Genomic DNA, 18,928 nt, shown 5'->3' with positions numbered 1-18,928 from the left:
ATGAGCTTTAGTACACTCCAAAATCCATTTTGATAGTCTTTGCGTAGAAGTAGCAGAGCCTTTAGATCTGTCTGCAAACAAAACAAACAGGGTAGGAGCATTACAAAATAATTTAGTCCTTGCCTTCCATCTAGATGCCCTTCTGACATCTACAATAGGGAAGAAAATCTCCAGGTTGGAATTATGTGGTTTCTGGAAAGAAAACTGGTAGGTAAGTTATCTGATTCAGAAGACACTGGAGGATGTAATAGCCATTAAGAAGGCAGTTTTCAGTAAAGAGCAGATAGCCATCAGTTCAAAAGGAAATTTAATGAGACTTTTAAGAATCAAATTAAGGTCCCAAACTGGGGTAAGATATTATCCAGACATTTCATGAACTTTACAATTGTATGGTGAGCAAACAGCAAAAAAAAAAAAAAAACAATAGTGGTGTGAAAAGCTGTTAAGGCGGCCAAATGAACCTTGAGAGAACTAAATGATCATCCCATTTTCTCTAGTTGCAGCAGGTATTCCAGAACAAGCGGCAGTGAGGCAGGTTAGGGGACAGCATTCTGGAATTCACACCATTGACTAACTCATCTCCACCTTTGAAGGTAAGTATTTCTGGTAGAATCTTTTTACCATTTAATAATATCTGCAGAATAGACCAACTCTACCCCTGTGAACAATTGAGGAGCCATGCCTTGAGGCTGGAATACAGCAGTCGACTGGCCCCTTGGTAGGGGAGCTGAGGAATGACTGAAAGATTTATCATTGGACAAAGAGATAGGCAAAAAAGGCAAGGAAACTATACCTGCCTTGATCATGCCAGGGCTATTAGGATAACTCTGGTCTTATCCTTCTGATTTTATCACTTTGAGGATCAGAGGCATCAGGGGAAATTCTTTGGCTTCTTTGGCCAAGTGAGGAGGAAAAGTCACAATTCCTTGAGAGACACCAAATCTCCCCTTGAACAGAACAGATGGCATTTTCTATTCGTAGCTGTGGCAAAGAGGTCCACTTCTAGAAATCCCCACATCTGAAATAGGCTGACGAGAACCAGGGACTCTAACTCCCATTCATAGTCTTGGGGAAAAGACACCTAATGAGAGTGTTGTCTGTGACATTTTGCCTGCATGAGGGGTACATTTAATTACGACATTTTTTTAAACAAGCATCATCAGCATGGAAGCATGTCCTCTGGACTGGTGGTCGAAGAATGAAGAGGCATACAAATGTTTAGCATATATGGCACGTAAATACATTGCAATGCTGGCTACAAAAGTATTTCTCTGAGCAATTGCTGAACAAGAATTAGGGCTGAGTGGACTTATGGGCTGTAAAGTTTTACATTGTTTTATTATGGAGTGCAGTTATGTAACAAAAAAAAAATCTACATTTGTAAGTTGCATTTTCACCATAAAGAGATTCCACTACAGTGCTTGTATGAAATTATTTGAAAAATACTATTTCTTTTGTTTTTTACAGTGAAAATATTTGTAATTGAAAGTAATATAAAGTCAGCACTGTACACTTTGTATTCAGTGTTGTAATTGAAATCAATATATTTGAAAATGTAGAAGAACACCCCAAAAAAAAAATTCAATTGGTGTTCTATTTTTAACAGTGCAATTAAAACTGCAATTAATTTTTTAAATTGTGATTAATTTTTTGGAGTTAATTGTGTGCGTTAACTGCAATTAATCAACAGCTCTAAAAATACATCTACAGCAAAGTCCAAATTCTCATTTACACCTACCTAACTCCAATAGTTGTAAATGCCTGGATGTAATGGGGACATAATTTTGCCCCTAATATACACAGGAGATATCAAATAGCACAGGTAGCAAGCTGAATGCCCTTTAGCAAATACATGGCTAAAGTCATCACTTTAATGAGAACATGTCCCTACAGGGCCAACTGAAAAACTTTGCAGAATCCTATGGAAATCCCAACTGTCATCTCAAATCTGCTTCTTTTGAGGTTCAAGTGCCTGGATCGGTTTTTGCAATTTTTAGAGCCTTTGAATCTATTTGAGTCTTTTTGAACATTATAATATTTTTAAGAGAATTACTCTTTCACATGGTAAACATTCGTGGGCATCAGGCCAAATGCATCCTTGGTGTCACTCCACTAAGTCAACTGACTTATAAACTAATGACAAGAGTAACTTAAGGCTAGTGAGCCATGTGCACCCTGGTTTAAAAGTACTAGTGAATACCTGCTATTTATGTTGCTCAGGCAGCAGTGTCTATCTGATTCCTCTGTGCTTTCCCACATGCTTTTGACTTTGTATTTCATATCACCTTTCTCCATTCTCAAGTACAGTCTCTGGCAGCATTCTCTCATCCAGATGGTGCCTATGTCACTTTTGTAGATGTTCAAAATATTACAGCTTTTGAGTTTCACATCAAACAAAATGGAGCACAGATAACAGGCCAGAACCTGCTCACCTTATTCAAAAACAGTTCCATGAACCAAAACTCCACTCTCCATTTTCACTTTGAACCCATATGCTATTTTTGAAAAGCCAATGTCCCACTTCACATTCATGTGAAATCTTAATTCCATATTATGTCTAATCAATAGCTTTAGGCACACTAAAAATAGCCTTAGAATAATGTATTTCAGCATTTGCACCAGCAAAACCAATGGTGTTATACCCAGAAAGAACAATGTGGACAAGTATTTATTTCCAGCAACTGAACGGATGCAGAGGAACTGTGTAACTCTACCAAACTCCTTTAATGGTGCCAGATCAGTCTAAGACATATTTTGTTATGAATTCCTTTCTTGCCAATACTTAGATTTAAGAGAGTGTTGATCAAATGCACTAGCTAAAGGATCAGACCTACATAACAGAGTCAAAGCTGGTGAGTAGTAAATAAAAGTAAAATGCATTTACAGTTGACTGCTTGTATTATTTTAGTTTCATTCCAAGTGGCTCTGAAGGGCCTAAGAGGTCAAAAAAATTGTGGTAAAGTCCACATGACACAAGAATGGAATATGTAACAATGAGCCACCTTGTCCTGACACCATAACACCTGAGGGCTCATTCTAGACTGGTATGGACCCCCCTTTCTCACCTATGCCTCATTTATAGACACCAATCACCATTTGTGGGTCATCTAAGCACCTTTGGACCAATTATCTCCAGATATTATCATCTCCTCCTCCGAGTTTAGCCTCTAGTCACTGGCCCATATTAGACATGTTGTGGAGCTGCAGTGTCCCAGAGGAGTTCCTGGAGTTCCCAAGCATGAAACAGGACACTACCCAGTGGCCCATTCCTAAAACTGGTGCAACATGCGCTCCTAATTGCCTACAGTTTCCTCTGTTGGCCAGCAGGAAATAAAGAGTAGGGTTACATTCCTGCTGCCTACTTACTCAGCTAAACTTCACTCTGTCCTCTTGAGACACCATGAAAGGAAAAAAACAAAACAAAAAAAACAACCATGAATCTTAATGTCAACTTCTAAACATCAATGTACTCTAATCTGAAACCACACCACTAAAATACATCAATCATAGGTGCCTTAATTGCATTTTTTTACCTTACTGTGTTTGGATTTCTTTTAACCGTAACCTCATCTCTGGATTTCCTGGGTTTTGAGGTAATTACAACTTACTTCCTTGTAATGGTTTTTATCCTTACATTACTGATGCCCTCAACCTTAACTCCATTTTAACATAATTTTTTGTCTTGGAATTACTACTACTACTACTCATTATTAGTGGTTATAGTTTATAGACATTTCAGAAATATGATAAATAATAGATAGCCACCTATTATCAAATGCCAGAACTTTCACTATGTCTGTATAGTTCCATAAAGGGGCCACTTTTCTGGCTTTGCATTGTGTCCTGAAAGCACTGAACTGATTAGAAGTCTGATTCCATATTCCACCAAACTAAGATCTGTTTTGACTGTTAGACTGGATCCCTTTCTAGAGTGATCAAGTATAGCACGAGTGTCAGGTGACTTTTTTTTTTTTGGACAGAAAATACAGAGATTCAGGTTGGCTGAAACATTTCATTAATCTGCGTTACTTCTGGGTAATTGTTTTGGTCGGAAAAAGATTTGGAAAAAAGTGTTAAAATAGTTCATTTTGCTATTTTCCAAATTAAACATTTCAAATTTTTGGGCTAGATGTACAGGTGGACTTAGTTCCCGTTAATAAAAATGAGGAGGAGCTACTGGCACATGTCCTATCCCCCAATACTTAACAGCCCAGTGAGAGAGCACTCAGTTGAGACATAGGAGATCCAGATTCAAACCCTGCCCCCCATAGTATAGTGCATTGCTGAACAGCTATTTGACAATAAGCTTCTTTCCAGTGTTTTTGAGGCTATACCTGCATGGCTGGAGTGAGTGTTTTTACACATCTGAAGCGAAGCTTTAACTTTGAAAGACTGAGTTAATAATGGGATCTGGCAGCGTTTTGCAGATAAGAAGTACTACTTTTTAAAATATTCTCTCTCTAATTACATGCTTGAAATGCTTCCTGTGGAGCTGATCTGCAGAGCTTCTGCTTTGATGTTGAAAAGAACTCTGAATTGGTGTCCTTGTTCATTTACATCTTCCAATTATATTTTGATCAACAATTCCTTCCCTCATTTTAGTACTGAAATCCCATGTAATCAGAAACACGTTTTTCTTTGGCATAATATCAATGAGCTCCTACAGTTTGCTATAGAACACTCTACACTTCCTCATGTTGGCTGCTATGGTTACTGCATATGCTTGAATAAGTCAGATTTACTAAAGCTCCTTATAGGTAGACTGAAATAAGCCTGGCATTGAATGGACTGTCTCTCATTAGGAATGCAAATGCATCCTTACTCAAAATAAATGTCATGCTTTACTCTTGGTTTGGCAGCATACACCACTAAATGTCCCTTGGGGAGGGGGAAGTGTCGGCTGTCATTCCAGTGAACCTTTAAAAAGCTTCTCACATCACTCTTTGCATGGTGGAGCTCATGAAGTAGAAAAGTCCAGATGTCCTATTTCATGACAATCTTTTCTTATCTCCTGAGCTTTTGTCAGGACTTTGTTGTTGCTGCTTACTGGTGACTATTCAAATGCAGTTGAGTCCACTGCTAGTGATGTCTATTTTTCATGTGCGTGCACACATGCTCTTTGTTATAAAAGGAATTTCATTATAAATGACAGATGATGTAATAAAGGACCTACAAGTTTATCCTAATTGTGAGCTCAACTCTAAAAAGGGAGTAAATCCATAAAATATCAGAACAAAAAATATCGATAGGAAAAGATGCAAGAGAGAGAGGTCAAATTAGCCCAAACAAAAAGGCCCACTAATATAAATTCAGGGACTGTTTTAAGATCATGTTTGGTAAACAATAAAAGTATGGAATCAGAAATCAGAATTCATGTGCTGGAAATTAGGCAGATTAGGAGACAAAAATAATGAAAGGATGGACAGCACTCCCTTCAGATGTTCTTAAAAAGAAAAGACTTTGGGGACAAGTTAGCAGAAGCAGCAGCTGTCTGCCACCAATGCCTGCAGTGAGCTTTACCATCCAGGCTGCTACCGCCCTGGTCTCTTCATCCTGATCATCTTCATCCTACTCTTGAGAGTAGTTCTGCCCAGTCTGGGCCTGGACACAAATGACACTACCACTGCCACCTCCCGCAGCTCCAGCTAAATCCCAAATACTACCTGAGATGTGAGATTTCATCTCCCTCCCACCCCGGATGTCTCTTCTTCCTTCCCTCACCTCATGTATTTTCTTTCCTAGCTCTCTCCTTTTGCCTTCTTTTCATAAGAGTCAGGTTAGTCAGCCCAGACTTCATATTTGGCCACACTGCTGTGAGCCTGTGACTGGAGACATAGGTGCTGGAACTAGTGGTGCTGCCTCAGCCCCTGGCTTCAAGTGGTTCCCATCATAACAGGTTTTTACAGTTCAGTCCAATGGCTCTCAGCACCTTCATGGTAAAAACTGTTCTATCAGCCCTGACTGGAGAGGCAACTACAAACAATGCCCTAAATAGCCCAATGCCAGTACAAGTTTGTCAGGATTTGGAGCAGCTGATAAGACCACTTCTGGAAAAACCCAGGCCTAGCATGTAAGGTTGCAAGTGAGAGTCAACGTCAGAGACAAAAACTGCTTTATCTATCATTATTCTTTTCTCTCACCCTTTTGTCTTGTGTGTTTGTCTTGTTTTCTCTTTTAGGAAACAAGATCAGCCTTAACAGCAACTGCAACAGCTCCAGCCCATCTCAATTGTATCTTCTCCCCACCTCCAAAAAAAGGACAGTTATTATCATTTAAGAGACATTTCATAAGGGGCTCTCTCCTTCTAAAAACTTTTTCCAACTAAAGGGAAAAGGAACAAGGCTGTTAAAATGAAAGCGTTACTTAATACTTCACAAACTTAACTGTTTTTCCTTGTTTTTTTATCTCTCTAATAAAAGGTTGAAAAGGATATTTAATGGTGTTTGCCATCGTACTAAGCAGGCTGAGGACTCTGTATGCCAAGCCCCAAACCTCATTTAAAATGCTTTAATGCTGGACAATTACAGGGTAATGGTAACATCTTTGGCTCTTTTGGCCCATATATTCCATCTAAGTTAATGCATCAGCTACATTCCAACAGACATATCTTCACTAGTTCAGCAGAACTAAAAAATGTCCATTCTGGCCCCATCACCACAAGTGGCGTTAATACAACCATCTCTTCACTTCCAGAGCAATGTGTCTTGTCCTCCCTGTAGCAAAGCGATGACTCGCTGGCACAGCACCTCCTGCTGGTGCTTCTGCGAATTAGCTCAACTTCAGCCCAGAGTGCCCTCTGCAGGCCAGTGGCTCACCTGCCTCAGGCCTCATGTCCCGCCTGGACCCCAGTGCCCTTTACCTCAGGGTTCTGCCCCAGTAGTACCCCACAGTCTGGGTCTCCTCTCCCTGGGGAACCCCCAACCCTCTATCCCCACCTTACCTCAGTGGCTATAGCCAGTCATCCTCTAGACCCGCTCACTGGGGCAGACTTCAGTCTATAAACCACTCATCACTGGCAAGGGGGTTTTGGACCAGTTGCCTCTGCCTAATCCCAGTACCTTTCTTTAGGCCTCGCATAAGGCCTGCAGCCTGGGAGTTTACCAGGCTGGAGCTCCCCAGCTCCCTTGCCCTATTCCCTAGCACTACTCCAGTTCAGGTACCCCTTTCTCCCAGGCAGCCAGATCTTTCTCTCTCCATACCTAGAGAGAGACTGACTCACCCCCTGGCTCAAAGCCCATTTATAAGGCCAGCTGTGGCCTGATTGGGGTATGGCCCCAGCTGTGGCTGCTTCCCCAGTCAACCTAGCCTTTTCTCTCAGGAGCAGGGGTGGGGTGGGGTGGGTGGTGTAACTGCCTCGCTACACTCCTGTTGTCCAATGGCATTGGCAAAGCACAGCAGCATTTAATATTGAGCTAATGACAGTGAAATTTGCTTGCACTTGACAATAAAATCCATGATAGGTGGAGTGAAAGCACAGTGAACCACACACACAGTAAGATAGGACTTTCATTACATTTATAATCAGAATTTCATATCTGAAGCCACAGCAGCAAGGACACAATCCTACAAGATCCTGAGTACCTCAACACCCACCGATGCCAAGTAAGTGATATGCTACCAATATTTTTAAAGGGGCACAGAAAAACTTTCTACTTTAGACTGTAATAAACCCTATATGAGGGCTCAGAATTTGTTTCCCAGTTTCTCCTTAACTGATAGAGGAGAAAAAAGGCCTCATTCCTTGACAAACAAACTTATTAAGTGGAGTTTATTTGGAATGTTTATATTTTGTTTCTGAAACACAGACTGAGTGTATTGATAGTATAGCTCAGTGTACATCTAGAGCCATTTACAATGGTATTTGTGCAGTGAAGTAGTTCTGGGGTATGGTGACCAGATGTCCCGTTTTTAAAGGGACAGTCCCATTTTTTGGGACTTTTTCTATATAGGTGCCTATTACTCCCCACCCCCTTTCCCATTTTTTCACAGTTGCTATCTAGTAACCCTATTCTGGGGAAAACCTGCTGTTTGGGTTCATTCATTTGGGTTCATATCCTGTTCATTCCAAAGGCAAAAGTTTTCTTTTCAAGAGTATTTTTAAGAGCTTCTCCGATAAGTTATTTTGGTAAGTATATCTTTTGTCACTATACTTAAAATGGGCTGAAGCTATCGGATGGAAAGAAGTCAATCTAAAATTCCTTTCAATTTGTTGGTGACAAAGTTTCAAAAAGGGTTACCAGGATGATGCGACAGTCCCCCCTTCAGCAGATTAGTGAACAAGGCGAAGGAGTTTGCACAACTGAACTCCTATCTGGAATCCACTCATTCAGACATTGCTGAGTGTATAGTCCCAACTTGTTTAACTTTTCTATGCTGATTTTCTTTTTAAAAATGTTTAATTTGTTGAGAGACTTCATACTTGCTCTGTGTACAATGGATGGTTCTGACCTTTTAGAATTATACTCATGTCTATTCAAGTGACCCAGAATCAAAGCGCCAGCATAGTCTGGAACTGTGCAAATCTGGATCTGAACTTTGTGGCAATGGTACCTTATTTAGCTTTAAATTCTTGTGAATGTTCCATAGTGTCCCAACTGCTCAATAATGTTATTAATGAATAGTGAAGGTATGAATGAAGAGACTTACCCGAATCATCATGACTGAACATCTGATGTCATGAATTGTATCATAGACCTTCTTTGAGATATCCACAAACTGATTGTCATCAAACTGATGCATTGTGTTCCTGCTTAAGCCCTCCAGTGCAATATTGACTTGAGTAACAAACTCTGGAATCACTGTAAAATTTAACAAGTTATAATAAATGAAAAAAACAAAGAGGGAATCGGTTTGTGGAATGAAGACTTCTCAAATAAAGTTAAAATGTGAAAACAATCAAACGACTATCAATGGAAACAATTATTGTCATTTGTGGCTTTGGTGTTTGGGTGGGGACAGAAAGGAAAACGGAGATTTATTTTTTCCAGTGAAAAACTCAAAACATTTTGGCAAAATTGAATTTTCTCCACAGAAAATTTAAATTTTGCAAAAACTGCAATTTTCCATCAAAAACACATTTTTTGATAGACAATTCCTGAGCAACTCTAGATATAACCTAAGGAATGGGAGACCTTCCAACTTTCTGATACTTCTTCATTCTGGCATGTGAGCAAAACACTTGTTGGATGATTGGTTTTTTTGCTTATTTGTTTTCTGAACAAAAAAAAAATCAGTGAAAAGCTAAAGTCCACCTGTGTTACTGAGTGTGTGAAAAGAACCACTTGAGCATAACATTACCTGGGTTTTAACTGCTAAATAATCTGAGGTATATAAGTCCTGATGTATATGATCAGTCATTACATATCATGTTGATTGGTACTGTATATTACTCTGCCTCAGTAACAACTTCATGATCTAACCCCCAACCCCTCATTTTTCATGGGGCTTTCAAAACATGTTAATAGCTATAAAACAGATCTTCAAATCTGCACTTTAATTATAGCAGCCTTACTGCTTCAGAGATCAATCATACTCCCAGTGAAGATGATAGCTGTTTCTTTATGGCCTGATTTTTCAGTAGTAGTGAACACCTAAAGCTCCACATAAAGTCTATGGGAGTTGCAGGATTCAGCCGTACCTTAAAATCAGGTCCTTTGTCTGCATTTTATATGGGAATACCATTGACTTCTAAAAACAAGGATGTTCAGAACTTTTTATTCCCATCTGATCCTTCCTGAATTATTTTTAACCTACCAGAAGACTTTGTGTAAAACATAAGTTTCTTCAAATGCATTTTAAGTAAAAGATCAGACAGGTTAGTTACTCATACAACTTTTTAAGAAACCCTAATTTGTACAAGCTATAGTAATGATGAGTCAATCAGTGTAGCATTCTAAGCAATTTTTCAAGGTTCACATAATAGTCTGTGTGAATGCTTTTAAAACATTGTTATTTCATGCTGTACTTAACTATAGAGTCAAGGAGAGTAAGAAAAGATTATGTTCAACCCACTTGATAACAGTGGTAACTAGGTCATTCATAGAAAAGGCAGTCTTAATATTAATCAAATACATGACTTTTCACCAAACGTCTATACAGAGGACTGTCACTCCAAATACATAAAAACTTTCCTTTCCCACTCCTCACCTTTCCCTGAAACTGACAGCAAGATATGAAGGTGGTTTTCACCAGTGATCAGATTTAATAGCTAATAGAGTGCTCAGCTTTAATTTAACACAACCTCAAACCTGTATTTTAAAAAAAGGAATCTAAATGGCTTGTCATAATTTAAGAACAGAAATTGATAGTTTCAGTTAGCCAAAGTTATAGAAAGCTGCTTAAGGGTTGGTAAATAAAATAATGGGAAGTAGGGTCTTTTTGAAGTAAATAGTCATCTGATACATTGATTATTTGAAGTTCAATACTCAGCTCTGTCACTCAGAACAGAGCAGCCCAAAGGTAATGTAAAAGGTTTCAGGGAGCTCCAGGCATCTACTGGTACAGTAGGAATTTCTAGAACATTTTCAGGGGCCTGCCTGTGCCAGCATTCCCCTTAGTTACTATATCTTTATGTCCTTTTCTGCAGCCCAGTTTCAGAAAGTACAGGCTATCCAATCTTGCTTACATGCTGCCTCCCACCTTCAGAGACTGTATCTGTTCCTGTCCTCCCAGCTTATTTGCTCTGTCCAGCTCCTAAACACTCTGTGTTCCCTTAACATCCCTTGGTCAGTTTTCCAGTTTGTTGGGAGTAGGAAAGGAATATGATCCAGACTGACTGACTCACATTGATCTTCTGGAAAAGGGCATTCATCACAACCGTGGAAAGTAAAGAGAGGAGGGATAGCTCATTGGTTTGAGCACTGGCCTGCTAAATCCAGGGTTGTGAGTTCAATCCATGAGGGGGGCCATTTGGGGATTTAGTTGGGGATTGGTCCTGCTTTGACCAGGGGGTTGGACTAGATCAGGGGTCAGCAACATATGGCACACGGCTGCCTGCTGGGACTCCATGTGCCAGTAAAAATCCTGCCGACGTGGCGAGCTGCAGGGTCTACGCGTCCGGCCGAGCGCAGCAAGCCGCTGGCCCCTCCCCCCCTTCCCCTGGAGCCTTGCTGCAGCGCTCTGGGGGTCGGGGCTGTGCGCTCCTGCAGGGCAGCGTTTGGGTCCGTGGGAAGGGAAAGACACTCCCCGCTCATCCAGAGCCCTGACGCCTCGCGCGCAGCGCTCTGAGGGGCGGGGCGGGGCTGCGCGCGCGGCAGCAAAGCTCCAGATGAGCGGGGAGCCTCGTGGTAAGAGGCTGGGGGGGTTGGGTAAGGTAAGGGGTGGGGGCAGTCAAGGAACAGGGACCAGGGTGGGTGGGATCCAGGGGGGGTCTCTGGAGGGGGCAGTCAGGGAGCGGGGGGGTTGGATGGGGCATGGGAGTCCCAGGGTTTGTGAGGGGCAGGGGTGGATAGGGGTCAGGGCAGTCAGGGGACAGGGAGCAAGGAGGGTCCGGGGGCAGTTAGGGTGGGGGCTCTGGAGAGGGTGGTCCGGGGACAAGGAGCTGTGGGGTTCGGATGAGTTGGGAGTCCTGGGGGGGTTGTCAGGAGGTAGGGGTGTGGAGAGGGGTTGGGGCAGGCAGGGAGCAGGGGGGGTGTTGTATGGGTCCAGAGTTCTGGGGGTCCCATCACGGGGCAGGGAGCGGTTGGATAGGCATTGGAGTCCAGGGAGTTCTGTCTGGGGACGGAGTTGTGGATAAGGGTTGGGGCAGTCAGGGGACAGGTAGGGGGTAGGGTCCTAGGGGGGCAGTCAGGGGACAAGGGGCAGGGAGGCTTAGATAGGGGTGGGGTCCCAGGAGGGGGTAGTCGGGACAAGGAGCGGGGGGGGGGGTTCTGGGGGAGGCAGTCACCCAGCCCTCTGCCCTGAGCCCTGTACCTCCACACACCCCCAGGCCCCTGCCCTGAGCCCTGTACCACCCAGCCCTCTGTTGACTCCTTCACCCCTCCATGACCCCAGCCCTGACTCTGGCACCCTCACACATACCCAGCCTCCCTTCCCTGACACCCCCCCTCACATGCCCCCAGCCCTCTGCCCTGACTCTTGCACCCCCCACATCCCCAGCCCCGCCACATCCCATGCACCCTGCACATCCCCACCCCGAGCACCAAACGAGAGCTCTTGCACCTCCACTCACATTCCCACCTGCACCCCTCACACCAAATGGGAGCTGCCCAGGTAAGTGCCCCCACACCCAAACCTCCTGCCCCAACCCTGAGCCCCCTTCCTCATTCTAGCTCCTCACCAGACCCTTCACCCCCAGCCCTGTGCTCGGTCCACTCCCACCCTCAGCTCAGTGCAGAGAGAGGAAGAGAATGGGCCAGAACTAGGGAGAAGGTAGGTACCCACTGTATGTGGGCAGGGCTGGGACCCCAGACCAGCAGCGGGCTGAGCGGGTCCGGTAGCCAGGATCCCAGCTGGCAGGAGCCGGTGGATGGAACCCCTGAGTGGCAGTGGGCTGAGCCGCTCAGCCCATTGTCAGTCTGGGGTCCCAGCTGCTGGCCCCGCACAGCCCGCTGACGGTCTGGGGTTCTGGCTGCCAGACCCTTCCCAGCTGGTCCCATCCACAGGCCCCACTCAGCCCACTGCCGGCCTAGGTGAAGAGAACCCGAGACCAGCAGTGGGCTGAGCGGGCCGGTGGCATAAGATCAACATTTTAATTTAATTTTAAATGAAGCTTCTTAAACATTTTGAAAACCTTGTTTATTTTACAATACAACACTAGTTTAGTTATATAATATATAGACTTGTAGAGCGAGACCTTCTAAAAAACATTAAAATGTATTACCAGTACACGAAACCTTAAATTAGAGTGAATAAATGAAGACTTGGCACACCACTTCTGAAAGGTTGCCGACCCCTGGACTAGATGATCTCCTGAGGTCCCTAATAATCCATGATTCTATGAATACTGTCTGGTTTGGCCAATGTACATGGCACGGGGCATTGCTGCCACATGATGGAAGATATCACGTTAGTAGATGTGCAGGTGAATGAGCTGCTGATGTTGTTGGGTCCTCTGATGGTGTCGCTAGAGTAGATATGGGGACAGAGTAGGCAATGGGGTTTCATAGAATACCATGGTTGGAAGGGACCTCAAGAGGTCATCTAGTCCAATCCCCTGCTCAAAGCAGGACCAATCCCCAACTAAATCAAATCAATTTGTTACAGGGATTGGTTCCTGGGTTAGTGTTTCTGCAGTGTGGTGTGTAGTTATTGGTGAGTATTTGCTTCAGGTTGTGGGGCTGTCTGTAAGCAAGGACTGGCCTGCCTCCTAAGGTCTGTGAGAGTGAGGGATCATTTTCCAGGATAGGTTGTAGATCGTTGATGATGTGCTGGAGAGGTTTTAGCTGGGGGCTGTACGTGATGGCCAATGGTGTTGTTTTCCTTGTTGGGCCTGTCCTGTAGTAAGTGACTTCTGGGGACCTGTTTCGCTCTGTCAATCTGTTTCCTCACTTCCCCAGGTATGTACTGCAGTTTTAAGAATGCTTGATAAAGATCTTGTAGGTGTTTGTCTGTCTGAGGGATTGGAGCAAATATGGTTGTATCTTAGGGCTTGGCTATAGACCAGGGATCAGCACCCTCTGGCACATGGCCCGTCAGGGAAATCTGCTGATGGGCCGAGACAGTTTGTTTACCTGCAGCGTCTGCAGGTTCAGCCGAGGGATGTGCTGGCTGCCGCTTCCCGCAGCCCCCATTGGCCTAAAATGGTGAACAGTGGCCAGTGGGAGCTGCGATCGTCCGAACCTGCAGACGCTGCAGGTAAACAAACCGTCCCGGCCCGCTAGTGCATTTCCCTGATGGGCCACGTGCCAAACACGTCCTGGATGGAAGCTGTAGGCATGTAGGTAAGTATAGCAGTCAGTAGGTTTCCGGTATAGGGTTGTGTTTATGTAACCATCACATATTTGCCCTGTAGTGTCCAGGAAGTGGATCCCTTTTGTGGACTGGTCCAGGCTGAGGTTGATGGTGGGTGGAAATTGTTGAAATCATGGTAGAATTCTTCAAGGGCCTCCTTCCCATGGGTCCATATGATGAAGATGTCATTAATGTAACACAAGTAGAGGAGGGGCGCTAGGGGACAAGAGCTGAGGAAGAGTTGTTCTAAGTCAGCCATAAAAATATTGTCAAGTATCAGAGGGGTAGCCGTGTTAGTCTGGATCTGTAAAAGCAGCAAAGAATCCTGTGGCACCTTATAGACTAACAGACGTTTTGGAGCATGAGCTTTCGTGGGTGAATACCCACTTCGTCTGTTAGTCTATAAGGTGCCACAGGATTCTTTGCTGCTTTCTCATAAAAATGTTGGCATACTGTGGGGCCACGCAGGTACCCATTGCAGTGCCGCTGACTTGAAGGTATAAGTTGTCTCCAAATCTGAAATGGTTGTGGATGAGGACAAAGTCACAAAGCTCAGCCTATGTTCCCATGTTGCAGCAGGGAGTTTGTTGAGTAGATGGTGTAGTTTCTTTTGGTACTCCTCAGTGGGACTGGAGGATAGTGGCCTGTAGAATGTGGTGTTGGAGAGTTGCCTGGCAGCCTCTTGTTCATAATCCAACCTGTTCATGATGATTACATCAATTATTAGGAGTGGACCACATCCACCCTGACTGAATTGGCTTTGTCAACACTGGTTCTCTACTTGTAAGGTAACTCCCTTCTCTTCATGTGCCAATATCTTTATGCCTGTATCTGTAATTTTCACTGCATGCATCTGAAGAAGTGGAGATTTTTACCCATGACATCTTATGCCCAAATAAATCTGTTAGTCTTTAAGGTGCCACTGGACTCCTCATTGTTTTTCTATATCTCAGATACATTTGAGCAAGGACCATGAAGTAATGTCTGCTCCATTCCTTTTTTATTTAGCAGTCTCAAAACACATCCATTCATACACCAATTACTCAGTCATTTAGCTGCTATTCACTGAATATGCAAAAGATTTCCCAGTCTAAACAAGCCAAATTGCTGAAGTTCCTATAGTGACAGTTAAATAATGGAATCCCAAATATTCTGCATTTTCAGTAAGGCTGGAACTAATAAAGAGAAACAAGTGCTAAGTTATATCATGCAATAATGTTAAAATCTAAAAGTCCAATGTTGGGATGGATTTTTCTATTCCAGTTTATAAATATACTATATTTGAGCAGGGGGTTGGACTAGATGACCTCCTGAGGTCCCTTCCAACCCTGATATTCTATGATTCTGTGAAGACAATCCTAGAACAATTATGTAGGTATAGCCAACAAAATGTTTAAAAATCAACTCTTTGCACATATGCATTTGCATAATTGAAGGACTGATTTGGGTGTGCATGGTATTTCACGTATAGCTGGTAGGATCAGTCCATCCTCTAAGATCCACACATGCTAGAGAGGGGATGGTAGTTTTCGATATACTTGATCATCCCAGAGCCATTCCATTGCTTGATAATATACCTGATCACAGGTATAAACATACCCCTCGTCAGTGGCAATTTTTCTTCTGTTTGCTTCATGGAAAACATCAACCAGCCTAGCTTTGCAAGTGTCATAATGTTGCCCTTCAAATGTAAACTCAGCATAGGACTCCAGTGCATTTCTGACCTCAGAACTGCTTGTCTCAGCAAGGGATAGCTCAGTGGTTTGAGCATTGGCCTGCTAAACCCAGGGTTGTACGTTCAATCCTTGAGGGAGCCATTTAGGGAACTGGGGGGAAAATCTGTCTGGGGATTGGTCCTGCTTTGAGCTGGAGACTGAACTAGATGATCTCCTCAGGTCCTGTCCAACCCTGATATGCTATGATTCTGAGCACCTTCAGGGTGGGTTGTAGAGGATGGACTATTCACACCAGTTATGTCTGAAATACCTACCTTGTATGGAGCTAGGAGTGTGGTGTGGACAGGATCAGCGTGTCAAGTGGGGGAGTCCTATACAGAGATGGCTTTGATGAATAAATGTTTTCAGTCTTACACATCAAGGCTAACTTCTTTGGGATTAACCAGAGTCATTTTTTTAAAATATAAGCAATGCATTTCTGTGTTAAAGTGTATATATATATATACACTTTTTTATTTTTAAACATTTTCTTGAATATTTCTACATTATTGTTCCAGGTTTGTCGTGTTTGATACCATTGTGCTTGGGAAGAAAGGGCTTTTGAATGATACCCAACTTGATTAATTTGTGATGACGTTGTATTATCAAACTTTCCACCAAGTGGTGGACCTGGAGCTGGGAGTTGGGGAGGGCATCAAGTCTGCCCACCACACTGCAGAGGGTGACACCAATGAAACTATGATTCTGTAGATTTTACAAATCAAATGACATGGCCCTTACTTTTATATCACTCACGTGCCCGCAGAATGAGATTTTACTACATTATGCTCCCAGACTAATTGTTATAATTTGTGGTATCTCAAAGAGCTCAATCTTCAAATAGCTAAGCAAAGGTTAAGTAGTGACTTGATCACAGCCTATAAGTATCTATGGGAGGAATAAATATTTAATAATGGACTCTTCAGTGTAGCAGAGAAAGGTATAACACAATCCAGTGGCTGAAAGTAAGTTGAAGCTAGACAGACTGGAAATAAGGTGTAAATGTTTAATGGCAAGTAATTAGCCACTGGAACATTTTACCAAGGGTCCCGGTGGCTTCTCCATCACTGACATTTTTTAAATCAAAACTAGATGATTTTCAAAAAGATGATCTAGGAATTACTTTGGGGCAGTTCTACAGCCTGTGTTATACAGGAGGTCTGACTAGACAATCACAATGGTTACTTCTGGCCTTTGAATCTACTATTCATTGAATCTCAACTTTTATTATTCTTGTCTTTGTGCTTTCACTTTTCTCTGTTCATATCAGCACTTGAGGTTTGTTTGGTATGTATTAAGATAGAATTTTAATTAGTATTTTTAATGTCTTTCTCCACTCTGCACATCAGTAAGACTCACTAGCACTACATTCATGTGGTAGTTCCATTCTGGATAACATTTTCCATTACATTATCCCCTTTCAAGTTAGTTGAACTGTTGTAGCTTTCCAGTTCCACTAAAATTTTAAAATGTTCATTTTTATTACAAAAATATTAGTTACTCTTGGTTTATAATCTTTATTTTAGTTTTCTATGGAGAATTACACTAGTTGTGATTTAAAAAAAGAAAGATCAGCATTTGTTAGTCATTACATATGGAATGATAACTGAGATGCTACAGTTTTCCCTTTCGGCAGGGCAGAAAATAAGTCTGGTAATTGTGCACTACCAGTATTCTTTGGGAAATGAATTTTATTAATGCATTCTGTATGCCATCTTATGGTATGTTAAAAGAATAGCCTTCCAAACTAAGACATCTGCATTGGCCAACTCATTGGATTTGAAATACAATGGGGGTATTCTGGCACAAATTTGAGCGGCAGGCTATTTATAATGGAATCAACAAATAGTTCACACACCTTCATTAGAAGCATTCAAAAATAGACCAAAATAATTATAGAATTAGTGCAGAGGAAGACAATCAAGGCATCTGATGCCATTCAGTGCAACCCTGTGCAAGCAGTCCTTTCAAACCCTAATCTTCTATGGGTTTTGTTGTTTTTTTGTAACTAACCCATGCAATACAATAAATAAAAAAGGACTAAATAGTTCCTAAATTTTCTTACACTGTGGTACAGACACTTAATTTCAAGCTTGCTAATATTTATGTAATTAAATGTCACTAGACATTTTATCACAATCTTATATCAAACGGCTTGTGAGGACTTACATAGAAGTTTTGTCATTGTGTGCCTTTGATATCTCTTCTACATCTTAAAATATTATTGTTCATATTTAATTACAGATTCTGTAATAACAAGTGTAATGGTTATCATCAGGAAGGCTGATTAATACTTTTTTTTTAAATAAAAGCTGTGAAGGCATAAAATACTTGCTCCATCTTCATTCTTAAACATGGAGCAGAGTGTGACATAAAAGATCACAAAACTTCCTATTGTTTTTTTTCCCCCATTCTTGATTATTTAGAACAAGAACAATAAATGATTGTGTAGGATTAATTTAGCATCTTACGCTAAAGTTTCTGTGTATAGAAAGCTTAACCTAACAGAAACAATTAAACTGTGTACAATCAATCAAGGTTACTTGTACTTTCTGGCATGGCAGACAAATTATGCAACAAGTTCCCCATAGTTATGCAGTAAGACCCAGCAGAGAGAAAGATCACTTCTTACCACCTCTTCCTTTTGTTTGCTGCCAAAAAAATGTCTTTCTCCTTTTCAGACATACAGTAGCCCAGTGGTTCCCAAACATGTTCCGCTGCTTGTGCAGGGAAAGCCCCTGGCGGGCGGGCGGTTTGTGTACCTGCCACATCCGCAGGTCCGGCCGATCGCAGCTTCCAGTGGCCGCAGTTCGCTGCTCCAGGCCAATGGGAGCTGCTGGAAGCGGTGGCCAGTACGTCCCTCGGCCTGCGCCGCTTCCAGAAGCACCCATTGGCCTGGAGCAGCAAAATACGGCCATTGGGAGCCGCGATCGGCCGGACCTGCGGACGCGGCAGGTAAACAAACCGGCCCGGCCCGCCAGGGGCTTTCTCTGCACAAGTGGCGGAACAAGTTTGGGAACCACTGCACTAGCACAGCACAGATTATAAGACCTCTGCTCCCCAGACTGCTGTAGCTTGGATGAGATGTAAGATTCCATAACTCCCTAGTGTATCTGTGGCAGCAGAAATTGTTTGTGGGGGTGGATGGTGGTAGTTGTAGGTCTCTTGACAGCAGGGCTGTGAAAGGGCTGGTTTGGATCCACCACCCATAGGGGAAAACAACTCAATGTTCCTTCCACCAGGTTTTATTAATGTTTACCTTCCCTCTCTTCCCCATTTTTAACTTTTCCCATTCTGAACATAACCTCTCTCTGAGAGTTTTT

At 42.7% G+C, this 18,928-nt stretch overlaps 1 protein-coding gene across 2 annotated transcripts in view; it reads right to left on the bottom strand.

Annotated features, from left to right (window-relative positions):
* The window catches only part of CTNNA3 (catenin alpha 3), a 958,387-nt gene that overhangs the window by 175,966 nt on the left and 763,493 nt on the right, over positions 1-18,928 (bottom strand). For both annotated transcript variants that reach the window (XM_039481066.1, XM_039481067.1), the window contains one exon: positions 8,647-8,798. In XM_039481066.1, coding sequence (XP_039337000.1) covers positions 8,647-8,798 — 152 coding nt within the window. The remainder of the gene's footprint in view (positions 1-8,646; positions 8,799-18,928) is intronic.

Source organism: Mauremys reevesii, linkage group 7, assembly GCF_016161935.1.
Source record: "Mauremys reevesii isolate NIE-2019 linkage group 7, ASM1616193v1, whole genome shotgun sequence".
Classification (NCBI taxonomy): domain Eukaryota; kingdom Metazoa; phylum Chordata; order Testudines; family Geoemydidae; genus Mauremys; species Mauremys reevesii.
This window is presented reverse-complemented; position numbering and strand designations above follow the sequence as displayed.